General features: G+C 42.7%; 2 protein-coding genes across 2 annotated transcripts in view; one reads left to right on the top strand and one right to left on the bottom strand.

Moving 5' to 3' along the window:
• NSMAF (neutral sphingomyelinase activation associated factor) overlaps positions 1-4,574 on the top strand; it is a 155,267-nt gene extending 150,693 nt beyond the window's left edge. The window contains exons 28-31 of the mRNA XM_069731381.1: positions 367-517; positions 2,664-2,766; positions 3,918-4,027; positions 4,437-4,574. Coding sequence (XP_069587482.1) covers positions 367-517; positions 2,664-2,766; positions 3,918-4,027; positions 4,437-4,531 — 459 coding nt within the window. The 3' untranslated portion in view covers positions 4,532-4,574. The remainder of the gene's footprint in view (positions 1-366; positions 518-2,663; positions 2,767-3,917; positions 4,028-4,436) is intronic.
• Positions 4,575-12,563: 7,989 nt separating this feature from the next.
• SDCBP (syndecan binding protein) overlaps positions 12,564-14,204 on the bottom strand; it is a 51,854-nt gene continuing 50,213 nt past the window's right edge. The window contains exon 9 of the mRNA XM_069731379.1: positions 12,564-13,550. Within this exon, the coding sequence (XP_069587480.1) occupies positions 13,496-13,550 (55 nt within the window). The 3' untranslated portion in view covers positions 12,564-13,495. The remainder of the gene's footprint in view (positions 13,551-14,204) is intronic.

Genomic DNA, 14,204 nt, shown 5'->3' with positions numbered 1-14,204 from the left:
ACTAAACAGTGGGGGTGCTGGGTGTCGGGTCCCCACCGATGTGATATTAATGACCTATTACAAGGAAAGATCAACTGTATTTTATGCCTGGAGATCAACTTTAAGATTGTCTTGTCTCAAATTCACAAGGTCTAAGATACAATGAGATATTTATGAATATTGTATGTTGATGAATATCTTTAGAATTGAGCAAAAAAGATTCCCTGGTCCTGGCCCAGTTTGACTTTCCAGGAGCACACATTTTCCCTGTGGTAACCGGAGTGTGACGATGCTATACGTGTCTAGTTTATAGCCACATAACAGCCATGTAGTATTCTATAAAATGCCTTCCAGTAACGATCACTGCGTTGTAATTTATGTTCATAGATAAATGCCATCAACGTGAGCTCTGATGGGTCACTGCTGACGTCTGGAACTAAAGAAGGTGTCGTCAGCATCTGGGATGTAGCAGAGTCGTGTGTGCTGCATCAGCTGCCTTGCCACAATGGATCCGTGCATGACGTTGCTTTGAGTCCCGGTACATGTTCAGTTTCATGTGTTTTATTCCAGTCTTCAAACATAAATGGGGCATATAAACGGGTGTCCTTGTAAGGCAACCCCTAGATGTGTGATGAAGTCACGCTACATTTGCTTTGTGTTTTATCCCACCATGGACACCTTTTAAAATGGGAAAAAGTTTTGCACAATGCACTTTCTTCCATTCTAGGAACGTAGTGGAACTCTGAAAGACCCGTAATAATCAATGGGCTGCTTCTGCGCTCTGCATCAGTTCTTAAATTAATCAGTTTGGGGAGTTAAATGGCAGGAGATAAAGAAAACTAGTACAAGTTTTTATCAATTCATCTGTAGCAATGTATTTTTTAATTCACTACTTTCTTATGCTCCTCTTGCCTAGGGGTCAGTCATTATGATTTGTAAAGTTGCTGCTGTCATATTAGTGAACACAAACCCTTCCTAAGCATAGCAGGACGGCATGTCTTCTGGCCATTATCTACAGTTAGGTCCATATATATTTGGACAGAGACAACATTTTTCTAATTTTGGTTATAGACATTACCACAATGAATTTTAAACAAAACAATTCAGATGCAGTTGAAGTTCAGACTTTCAGCTTTCATTTGAGGGTATCCACATTAAAATTGGATGAAGGGTTTAGGAGTTTCAGCTCCTTAACATGTGCCACCCTGTTTTTAAAGGGACCAAAAGTAATTGGACAATTGACTCCAAGGCTATTTCATGGACAGGTGTGGGCAATCTCTTTGTTATGTCATTCTCAATTAAGCAGATAAAAGGCCTGGAGTTGATTTGAGGTGTGGTGCTTGCATTTGGAAGGTTTTGCTGTGAAGTAAACATGCGGTCAAAGGAGCTCTCCATGCAGATGAAACAAGTCATCCTTAAGCTGCGAAAACAGAAAAAACCCATCCGAGAAATTGCTACAATATTAGGAGTGGCAAAATCTACAGTTTGGTACATCCTGAGAAAGAAAGAAAGCACTGGTGAATTCATCAATGTAAAAAGACCTGAGCGCCCTCAGAAGACAAAAGTGGTGGATGATCGCAGAATAATCTCCATGGTGAAGAGAAACCCCTTCACAACAACCAACCAAGTGAACAACACTCTCCAGGAGGTAGGCGTATCAATATCCAAATCTACCATAAAGAGAAGACGGCATGAAAGTAAATACAGAGGGTTCACTGCAAGATCAACCTCTACCAGAATGATGGAAAGAGAAAAGTATGGTGAAGGCGTGGTACAGCTCATGATCCAAAGCATACCACATCATCTGTAAAACACGGCGGAGGCAGTGTGATGGCTTGGGCATGCATGGCTGCCAGTGGCACCGGGTCACTAGTGTTTATTGATGATGTGATACAGGACGGAAGCATCCAAATGAATTCTGAGGTATTCAGAGCCGTACTATGGGCTCAGATCCAGCCAAATGCAGCCAAACTGATTGGTCGTCGTTTCATACTACAGATGGACAATGACCCAAAACATAAAGCCAAAGCAACCCAGGAGTTTATTAAAGCAAAGAAGTGGAATATTCTTGAATGGCCAAGTCAGTCACCTGATCTCAACCCAATTTAACAAGTGAAATTATTGCTCAAGACTAAACTTCAGACAGAAAGGCCCACAAACAAACAGCAAATGAAAACCACTGCAGTGAAGGCCTGGCAGAGCATCAAAAAGGAGGAAACACAGCGTCTGGTGATGTCCATGAGTTCAAGACTTCAGGCAGTCATTGCCACAAAGGGTTTTCAACCAAGTACTAAAAATGAACGTTTTATTTAAAATTATTGAATCTGTCCAATTACTTTTGGTCCCTTTTTAAAAACAGGGTGGCACATGTTAAGGAGCTGAATCTCCTAAACCCTTCATCCAATTTTAATGTGGATACCCTCAAATGAAAGCTGAAAGTCTGAACTTCAACTGCATCTGAATTGTTTTGTTTAAAATTCATTGTGGTAATGTCTATAACCAAAATTAGAAAAATGTTGTCTCTGTCCAAATATATATGAACCTAACTATATGAAGAGGATGAATGGAGGGAATGTCTGAAGCCTTACAGAGGGAACAGACCAGAGAACTGAAATAAAGGAGATACAGAGTGCCACGTGGCTAGCAGGGGCACAAATCGGCTAATGATGAATAACTTTCTGCAGATGCCAGACATGTTCTTTCTGCTGGAGAAGATGGCTGCCTAAAGATCATTGATGTGCAGACAGGAATGCTGATCTCTTCTCTGTCCTCTGGAGAAAAGCAGAGGTAATATGTCGCTCATGTATGCCTGTTAACATGCACCTACAGCGGGCAGACAATAATTACCCAACATAAAGGAGGGGATTAGAATCTTCAGCAATACATACACATCTCAACTTGCAACATTAAGAATGAAAAGTCCAGGTATGATGAAAATCACAAGGTGGATAGACGTTAATGATATGCAAATCATGAAAAAAAATTTTATTGAGTGTGAGCACCACACGCAGAAATCTCCGTCCTTACAGCCTTAGCTGCCATCTATCAATGAGGTTATTAGTTCTCTGAGGAATGTTCTGCCACACTGAATGCACTTGGGCAAATCATCAGGATCCCCTGCTTGCAGCTCCCTTTGTAATTGCCGACTAATGACAATCTAGTGGTATGGCCTTTCCTCCAAAGCGGCAATACGACGAGACCAGGCCAATGTTGCTCATGCTTCTGTGATCCGCTTGCTTGGAATAAAGGTGCTATCCATGGATCTTCTGTAGATGTAGGCTTGCACCAAATCTTTTGTCTCTTCTTGTAATCTCAGACTAGATGATGAGCCAATTAGACTTTGCATCTTTTCTTTCCACAATTACCTAAACCTTTTGCACAGTGCTGTATAAATAACATATTTGATATGAAATGTGTTTTTTCATGGTGTAATAAGCAGGAACTCCCTCCGTCTAAAGCCTTTAATCTCTTACATGCTGCAGTAACTTAACAGCAAGGATTAAAGTTATCACCGAGTTGAGACATGTTGCGTTTTTGCAGTGTTTTTCCCACGGAAAATGCAGTATATACTACTACATATGGTACATGATATCTCTTTATTATATAATTTATATTCTATTTGAAACATTAATATATGACCTACATGTACAATAAAGGACATAGACCATGAATAGTGGGATTATTTTGATGTTTGTCCTCTTGTATCTGGATCCAGTATTTTGGGTTGAGGACACGGTTTATCCTTTCCGTTATCTTGGACTGATCGATTCTCACATTTTGATGTTTTTAATTTGCTATGCTGTATGGATTATGTGGAGTAAAACTTAATTTTTGGGATGTACAGGTTTTTTTTTTTGTGGCATATACTATTTTACATCCTAGTTACATTTTTGCATGCTTCTCTGGCCCTCTGACTTATATACCGCCGGTCTCTATAGATGCTTCTGCTGGAATGGTCAGACTGTTCTGTCAGGCAATGACGCTGGAGAATTGCTAGTCTGGGACCTCCTTGCTGGTAGAGTCCTGGAAAGAATGGCTGCTCATGCAGGTATGAGGAATATATTTATCCTTTTTATTCTTGGCCTTAGTGTCTCCAGTCTGTCCACAGAGGTCAGATATGGCCATGTTCTCACATCTAAAGCAAAATTTGTGACTTCATGAAAACTTGTGCCTACTGTGTATTTTTTTTTTCCTCTCTAAAGGTTTGTTCTCCCTGTTGGCGATCAATAATGTGCGTTTATAAAGTGTATTCCAGCACTTGTTGACATCTTCTGATCTTTCAGTTGCTGTTTCAGAATCACGTGACCTAATTTTCATTTTCAGTCATGTCTAGATGATAGGAAGCAACTGCCTGCTGCATAAAGGCCAGTGATCATGGCTGGTGCACGCCTAACAGCCCTATGAAATATATGCTTCATTGTTTTAGAATTGTACATTTTCCTTTTTTTTCTCCTCAGATGCTGTGACATGTATGTGGATGAATGAACCCTGCAATACTATCATCACAGGCGCAGCAGACAGACAGATTTTTCTCTGGAAGCTGCAGTACTGAGCTTTAGTTTCCAGTTCATGGCCCCAGACTTGAAGATTTTTTTTTTTTTTTTAAAAAGGTTTTATGTATTGTCCAATGTCATCGCTGCTTCAACACATGTGCCTTGTCTGCTATTCCATACGGTCCGTGTCATGTGGCTCTTGTCTTCGAGTTGTACAAACTGTACATACAATCCATTGAATTGTGAATCACCCTGCCCATCAAAATCTGTGTGCCCTGTCTTGAGGGAACGCTCTGCTATTCCTGTCCTGGATTACAGAGGGCGCATGTTCTTCACAAGCGTTGGACTGTAAACCCCTGGACCCACTATGTGGCTACAGAACAGGACCTTACTAAAGCGATCCAAGTTCAGTTCTAACTTATTTGGGGTTCCTGATAAGTCAGAAGGTTGAACTCCAGCCCTTTAAAGAGGTTGTCCGCTACTTTTTGTTTATTGATGACCTATCCTTAAGGTACCGTTACACTAAACGACTTACCAACGATCACGACCAGCGATACGACCTGGCCGTGATCGTTGGTAAGTCGTTGTGTGGTTGCTGGGGAGCTGTCACACAGACAGCTCTCTCCAGCGACCAACGATCAGGGGAACGACTTCGGCATCGTTGAAACTGTCTTCAACGATGCCGAAGTCCCCGGGTAAACAGGGTAAACATCGGGTTACTAAGTTCAGGGCCGCGCTTAGTAACCCGATATTTACCCTGGTTACCATTGTAAAAGTAGAAAAAAAAACTACATACTCACATTCCGATGTCTGTCACGTCCTCCACCGTCAGCTTCCCGCACTGACTGTGTCAGCGCCGGCCGTAAAGCAGAGCACAGTGGTGATGTCACCACTGTGCTCTGCTTTACGGCCGGCGCTGACAGTCAGTGCAGGGAAGCTGACGGTGGAGGACGTGACAGACATCGGAATGTGAGTATGTAGTTTTTTTTTCTACTTTTACAATGGTAACCAGGGTAAATATCAGGTTACAAAGTGCGGCCCTGCGCTTAGTAATCCGATATTTACCCTGGTTACAAGTGAACACATCGCTGGATCGGCATCACACATGCCGATCCAGCGATGACAGCGGGTGATCAGCGACCAAAAAAAGGTCCTGATCATTCCCCAGCGACCAACGATCTCCCAGCAGGGGCCTCATCGTTGGTCACTGTCATACATAACGAGATCGTTGCTACGTCACAAAAAGCGTGACGTTAACGAAATCGTTGTGTGAAGGTACCTTTAGACTAAGTAACCAATCTCTGATCGTTCAAGGTCTGACACCCAGCAGCCCTGCCGATCAGCTCTTCGTGGTGGTGTTGGCTGGAACTACTTGAGTGCAGATCTGCACTGTTGCCCTGTAGTGGGTGCAGCTAGGTGCTTCACATTGCCTCCTATTTATTTGAATAGGCAGCGGATGTGCAGTACCCAGACGTAGCCACTACCAGAAGACTCAGCAGCCAAGGAGTTTCGGCAGGCGGTTGCCGACAAATAGGAGCAGCTGATTGTCGGGGGTGCTGGGAGTCCAAAGTTGATGGATCAGACCATGATGACCTATCTTAAGACTAGGTCATCAGTGATAAAGTAGTGGTGAACAGATTTTAGTACACTTCATGTAACTTTACTAGCTGCTTTTGTTTGCTTCACTTGGAGGGCAGGTCCTTCTACAATGCTGTATGTTTACTGTGTGCTTTGCTGCAATGTATGGTACATGTATCCTTGTGTACAGACCACATACCTATGGAGGATGTCAGTTTGAAAGACACCCTTCAACTTTAGGTCCACTATGTACATATAGTTTAGACCAGGGGTCCCCAACTCCAGTCAAGGCCCACCAACATGTCATGTTTTCAGGATTTCCTTAGTCTTGCCCAGGTAATAATTGCATCACCTGTGCAATGCAAAGGAAATCCTGAAAACATGACCTGTTGGTGGGCCTTGAGGACTGGAGTTGGGGACCCCTGGTTTAGACAACAACAAATACTATAGACAATCTGTCACCAGTGCAGATCACATAAAGCATATCCCCAACCCCCACAGCACTGCTCCTATACTAGTGTACACAGCAGTGTTCAGACTCCATAAAGTCTTTGTTCCTGTAACTGTTTTGTGTGATTGGTGCAAGACGATCCCTGACCTGCTGGACATTCCAGGTCCTATCCCATACTAGAAAAAAAGTGAAGAGACCGTTGTAAGATGACCAAATAGTAAACCAGTCAATAAATGGCCCCATAGAGCAACAATTAGATGTGTGTAAGTGTCTCTAACTCCTGCATTGTGAGATGAGGCGCTGCTGCTGTCAATCGGCCTATAGCCAAGTCTTGTGCATGATACCTGGAACGTGACCAATTGGCTCCATGGCAGTAGCACTCATGTGCACAGTAGCTTTACCTTTTGTGGTCAGTGATATCTGGCCATCAAAGATTTGGATAACAACAAACATGTCAGAACTTGTAGATCCATGTTATAAGAAGGCCAATGCCAGGACAGATGTTTTTCGGGTATGTGCACACGCTGCGGATTACTCTGCAGATTTTTTCCGGACTGATTTTGGTAAATCCACAGGTAAACTGCACTGCGGATTTCCCGCAATTTTTTTTGGCGGATTTTGTGCGGACTCCACCTGCGGTTTTACACCTGTGGATTCCTATTGTGGAGCAGGTGCCAATCCGCTGCGGATCTGCAGCAAAATCTGCAACGTGTGCACACAGCCTTAAGCACTAATAATTTTAGCCACTGGCCTTATAACCAGGATCTATAAGCTTTGCCATGTTTGTTGCATTCACAACTTGAGCGTTTGTTTTATGATTAGAACTCTGTCCTATTCCTCCTGGAGATGGATGAATAAACAGATTATTCCATGTCGCCGTTCTCCACATCGTCTGGGTTCATGCATAAAAACCTTGACACTGTCCAATTAATGGATACTTACTGTTGGCCAAAGCCTACTGCCAACAATTCAATGTTACGTTGGGCTTTGTCTGCAAAACGCCTTGGGTAGCAAAACTACACTGTTAGCGAAAATGGACACATTGCAACAAGTCCCAAAAAAAATCAGTTCTTTTGATATATTGTGATTTGCAGCTCATAATGCAACCATGTTCACTTACCTTATGCTGTATTACAGCAGCAACATTTTTTGCTTGTGTAAAACATTTTTAGGAGGAATATTAGAAAAATAAAATGCATAGTTCAAAGAACACTTTACCCAACCTTGTCTAAAATAGATATGTCCTGAAAGCCCCCAGGTCCTCTTCAAAGGGAATCTGTTAGCAGGTTTTTACTATATAATCTGAGAGATGTGGATTCTAGTTATGTACCTATGCATAACTTTACTGGGTACAGCAGTTGAGACACTGTTGCAGAGCTCTGACTGCTGAGCTGTGTATAACCTGACCACACCACTGACAGCTTTGTGTATATTGACTGAAAGCTGCTAATCAGTTCTGGACAAGGTGGTAGACCAGTTGTCCTGTAGTGATAGTTTCTTGCTGATAAAACACTGTATTGGAATATCAAAAAGGAGCCCAGTAAGTGATACAATTGCTGGACTCAGATTCTCTTCATCTTGGTGTTCTGATTGGATAGCAAAAAAACACCTGACAGATTCTCTTTAAAGGGAACCTGTCACCCCCAAAATCAATGGTGAGGTAAGCTCACCGTCATCAGGGGCTTATCTACAGCATTCTGTAATGCTGTAGATAAGCCCCCGATGTAACCTGAAAGAGGAGAAGAGGTTAGATTATACTCACCCAGGGGTGGTCCCGCTGCGGTCCGGTCAAATGGGGCGCAGGCGTACTTTGTCTGCCCTGTTGAGGTACTGCAGTGCGCAGGCACCCGGCCTCTCTGGCGCCTGCGCACTGCAGTACTTTGCTCTGCCCTCAACAGGGCAGACAAAGTACACCTGCGCCGGAGCCGCGTGTGAAGACCAGAAGAGGACGTCATGGAATGAAGATGGGAGGCGCTGGAGCGGACCTGAGACACCCATCGGAGCAGGACCGCCCCTGGGTGAGTATAATCTAACCTCTTATTCTCTTTCAGGTTATATCGGGGGCTTATCTACAGCATTACAGAATGCTGTAGATAAGTCCCTGATGACTGTGAGCTTACCTCACCATCGATTTTGGGGGTGACAGGTTCAATTGTGTTAAACCACTGAAATTCTTATGAAACTGTCACTTAAAGACAATCTTCTTTAGCTAACATCCCCCACTGATTTTAACAAAAGTATTTTCTGTGGATGCATGAATTTTTCATGGGAAACATCTGACGAAAATGATCCAGAAATCCACTTTCCTTTTATACGTAAGGAGCTGGCAGCAGGTTTTGTCTCATGGCTGATGTTTGGGTTACTTAGCAAACATTACCCAGATAGGTCTCGAATTTTCTTCTTGTAAGATGCAATGTGAAATATTCCAGCTCTTATAGAGCACAATCTCTATCCTACATCATATTACAATAAATAATTTTTCCAATAAGTGTTCAGTTTTTTTTTTATTGTTTCTTGTATTCAAAATATACAGACCTGAAATGTTAAGAAAGGGTTAAGTTCATTGCATTGTTAGTCATACATATTGCTAAATCACAGTACGTTAAATGGAGAAGCGCGGTACAGAAGTAGAGTCTGCGGTGACTCGTGAGCACATGATTTTAGCAGCGGTACATTCCACAGTAAGGGGACAAGTTCACTGTGCAACAAATGGCTTCATAAGGCTTGTAAGGGTCAACAATCTATTAATGGGGGCAACAGTGGAACGTTAATAGGCAACATAACTACTCAACTTGTACACATGAATGGTTATGGTCTGAAGTAAAGTTAGTTGTGCAGTATTGCTCAGAACACCAACTGTTCCCAGATTACAGCAAGATGTACAAATGGAAGTACAGGGAGGGAGCCATATCTCCGCACAGGCTGAAGGCCTAGATTTAGGGCATCACTAAGACTGGACCCCATCATGGACTCCACACAAAGTGCTTTAATGGGGTTGTCCCACAACAATGTATATTTTAGTTAACATATGTTGGGATAAGTTCCACAACTGGATATGGTTATAAACCACAACAAAATATTCCTGTGCAGACAATGTGATGACTGTGCCCCTGCTTTGCACAGGGTAATGACTGTCTCCCCATGCACTGCTGCTCCAGTACATGGCTCTGTGAGCTCCTCACAATACAGGGCAGTGACCTGTAAGCTCAGCAGCTGCTGGGGCTCCTATGGCACTGACACTGTTTCTGCAAAGTCTCCAGCACTCTGAACTCCTGATAAATCTGCTTTCCTGCCCGTTATCACAGGAGTATGTGTTGTATCAGCAAGGGTTCACAGATGCTGCTATTTTTTTTGTTTCATTTTAATACTTAGCACTTAGGCTACTTTCACACTAGCATTAACTGCAATCCGTCACAATGCATCGTTTTGCAGAAAAAACGCATCCTGCAAAAGTGCTTGCAGGATGCGTTTTTTTTTCCCCCATAGAATTGTATTGACGACGGATTGCCACACGTCGCATCCATCGTGCGACGGATACGTCGTGCTTTGGTGGACCGTCGGGAGCAAAAAACGCTACATGTAATGTTTTTTTGCTCCTGACAGACCGCTTTTTCCAACCGCGCATGCGTGGCCGGAACTCCGCCCCCACCTCACAATGGGGCAGCGGATGCGCCGGAGAAATGCCTCCGTTGTGCAGTGCGTTAAACGCTAGCGTCGGAATCTCTGCCTGACGCATTGCGACGGGGAGATTCCGACACTAGTGTGAAAGTAGCCTTACTTCCTCCTCTGGCCAGGAGCTGTGGTAACTATGAACTGGAGGAGCTCTGCATGCTCTGACACAGCCATTACACAGTACATAGTGGGGCACATCTATAGAAGTATTTCAGCACAAGAATCCAATTGTGGAACTTCTCAATAGTTCTTGGTGTACTGTATTTTGTTCATGTGACAACCTCATTTAAATGTTGCTAAAGTATAGGGTACAACTGTAACCTTGCCACAGCGCTAAAAGAAAAAAAAAAAAGCAGCAGCATGGATGCAATGCTTTTGTAATGGGAAGTTAAAGTGAAGGTCCCTCAAAGACCAGTTCTTTTTCAATCTAGAAGTAGTGATGTTCTGTACTGGTGCCTTTTTTTTAGTGACAACATGGTGCTGACTGCCAATACAGTAGATGGCACTAGAGGGAGCTAAACGTGCCAGATTAGTTTATGGCGTGCCATACTTTTGATTGAAAAGACAAAAGATCCAATAGGTTTAGCCTGATGAGCCAAATTTATTATATGGTGTGTGCTATTCTATGTTTAGCATTTTCTGCCCATCTTGTTTTACACACTTACCTTTATATAGATTCATTCCATCATGCAACCATTATGCAGAATGCTCCCATGTTCTCATTAAAGAGAATGTACAGTTTTTTTTTTTATGGACCGAACGGCTTTTCTGCTTTATAAAGTGAATCAGTCAATCATCCCTCCTAAGAAGTCTATATGGCATGTACGTCATAGAAAGCAGAATACAATGATACTTTGTATTTGCGATCCAGTGTCTTACATAAGGAAAAACATGATTTCTCAAATAAGAGCTGTTCCAGGACTATGGGGCAGACACCGCTCTGCACAAGACTTAGGCCGGTTTCACATTAGCGTTTGTGCGCAGCGTACTTTCCTTAAAGGGAACCTGTCACCTGAATCTGGCGGGACCAGTTTTGGGTCATATGGGCGGAGTTTTCGGGTGTTTGATTCACCCTTTCCTTACCCGCTGGCTGCATGCTGGACGAAATATTGGATTGAAGTTCATTCTCTGTCCTCCGTAGTACACGCCTGCGCAAAGCAAGATTACCTTTCGCAGGTGTGTACTACGGAGGACAGAGAATGAACTTCAATCCAATATTGCAGCCAGCATGCAGCCAGCGGGTAAGGAAAGGGTGAATCAAACACCTGAAAACTCCGCCCATATGACCCAAAACTGGTCCCGCCAAATTCAGGTGACAGGTTCCCTTTAAGATCCACAGGCGTATTGCGTACCAATATTTAACATTGTGTACACAGGGACATGCATTGTATGCGTCCCTTTGCCTCCAAAATGACACATGGGCACACATCCGGATACAACGCATGTCCCTGCATACACAATGTTAAATATTGCAAGACGCATGCGGATATTAAGGAAAGTACGCAAGCCTACGCTGCGCACAAACGCTAATGTGAAACCGGCCTTACTGCAGAGATTATTGTAAATTAAAGGGGAAGTTCCCAGTGTTGCGCAATTATACCTGACATCTGCAGCTTCTGTCTCACAGGCAGACAGGGTTACAACACAGCAGAGCTCAGAGAGCTGCAAGAAAACAAGTCATTTTCCTGGTTTGTGTTGCTTGTCTCACACCTGGTAACTCCCCGTATTTACAACAGTCTCTGCAGGCAGATTCTCAGTGATCAGTGTCTGCCCCATAGTCCTGAACAGAACATAAAAATGATTATCTGAGGTCTTGTTACAGATTATTTTCTGGAGTAAGACATCAGATTGCACCCATCAAGGTATCCTTTATAAAGCTTCCTATGATCTATATGCCATACAGAAGGCTTAAAGGGAACCTGTCACCTGAATTTGGCGGGACTGGTTTTGGGTCATATGGGCGGAGTTTTCAGGTGTTTGATTCACCCTTTCCTTACCCGCTGGCTGCAATATTAGATTGAAGTTCATTCTCTATCCTCCATAGTACACGCCTGCACAAGACAAGATTGCTTTGCACAGGCGTGTACTATGGAGGACAGGAATGAACTTCAATCCAATATTGCAGCCAGCGGGTAAGGAAAGGGTGAATCAAACACCTGAAAACTCCGCCCATATGACCCAAAACCAGTCCCGCCAAATTCAGGTGACAGAGTCCCTTTAAGAGGGTCGATCCTACTGGCAAATTAGAAGGTAAGGTTTTTTTTGTATTTTTCTGTACATGATTACGGGGGCAGCTGTTCTCTGCAGTAGCCAGAAAACACAATAGAAAGAGGTTCATTGACTTCAGCGTCTATTAGACACACTGATCTGTGATCATGACTTATTGTGGAGTGTTACAGATGTCAATCTTGGTAATCCTGCCTATGAATATACTTAAACCTTTTTTTTTTTTTTCTTTTACTATGGATAATGACCAACTTTTTTTAAAAGCATGTTTTAACATAGAAAATGACTCATTGTTCTAGTGAAGCTTTTGAGGGCCCTTTACAATGTATGGCAATATTGAGTAAAGCAATCAGGGCTTTAATTCTTCTGATAAAGATATATTAGGAAGTTTATTCGCTATGAATTCTAAACTTAGACAAATAGAAAAAAGTGGAGACTTGTTAAAAGACCTCCTAATAAGTAGGCAAAAGCTGGCTTCTGATTAACAGTTGGTGAAAATACCCTTAAAGGTAAAGGTTACAATTTCTTTAAAAAATAAGTTTACATTGTGCAACAGTTATTTTAATCATTTTGCAACATAAATAGCATTATCTATACCAAAAACTGCCATGCAAATATAACATGATCCATACATAGGAAAATAGCTCTTGATAAAAAAATTACAGCATTTTACCAGAAACCTACTCCAGCCCTCCATGAATATAGTGCATTTCCACTTTCATTAAACACATGGCGAAGTTATAATGGCGGACAGCGAGAATCTACGGGCAAGAATAACTCATTGCGAAACTAAATAGTAATCAAAATATACTGTATACCTCTCATTCAGCTGTTACAGGACTACATACGACAGGCTGTAAACATGTTCTGGATTAAATGGAAGTTGCACAGATTTCTACCTGTTAAAAAGGTGAATTAGCAGATATTGGATAGAACAGACAGCAAAAGGATTGGCCATTTTATACAATGCAAAAAAGGGTAACATGCAGAAGTAGAGACCTTGCTGTCACAGAGGATACCCTGCTGTCTGCTTATTGTAAAGCCAGTCCTAGCTCTGCCAAGGTCTCAAGGCTTGGATGAAAGGCGGAAGATACTATTACACCTCCGGAACAGAGTGATCCATCAAGCTCTTCATCACGCTGGAAGCCATTCTGCAGGAGAGAAGAAAATGCATTCAGTGTGTGTGATGACAAAATAGAGGCCAAGAAGCTGCAGGGTACCACAGCCTTGGGGGTTAATGTTTTCACAGTATAATGCTCTTTCCTACTGTAACCCTGTATACACTGATATGTGACATGTAATTGTTGTGCCAATCCACACGAGCATGTTATCAGTAGAACATGTAGTACCGTAATTGCCATTTAGTTGCGTCTCTACATTGACTAGAGCAATACTAGATATTTGTCCAACTTATTTATTATGAGTAGGGTCTGCTGCTCCATTTCATACCAAGTACTGATGAGCCAACGTGCTGGGATAAGGTGTTATCTGAACATGCTCGTGTGCTAACAGGTGTCTTCAGCCTGCAAGAATAAGATGTTCAAAGTCCCTGCCGCTGTTAGACATCCGCTACACATGCAGGGATTGTCTAACAGCCACGAGGACTTGGAACATATTTTTCAAGCGTGCCGAAGCAACTAGGTGATCACACGAGCATGCTCGGATAACACCTTACTAGTGATGAGCGAGTATACATGTTGCTTGAGATTTCTCGAGCATGCTCGGGTGTTCTCAGAGTATTTTTTAGTTATTGATGACAGAGCTGCATGATTTACAGCTGCTAGCCAGCACAAGTACATGTGGGG

The sequence above is a fragment of the Ranitomeya imitator genome, chromosome 6 (assembly GCF_032444005.1).
Source record: "Ranitomeya imitator isolate aRanImi1 chromosome 6, aRanImi1.pri, whole genome shotgun sequence".
NCBI lineage: Eukaryota > Metazoa > Chordata > Amphibia > Anura > Dendrobatidae > Ranitomeya > Ranitomeya imitator.
Note: the sequence above shows the minus strand (reverse complement) of the source record. Positions and strands in the feature narration are given on the sequence as shown.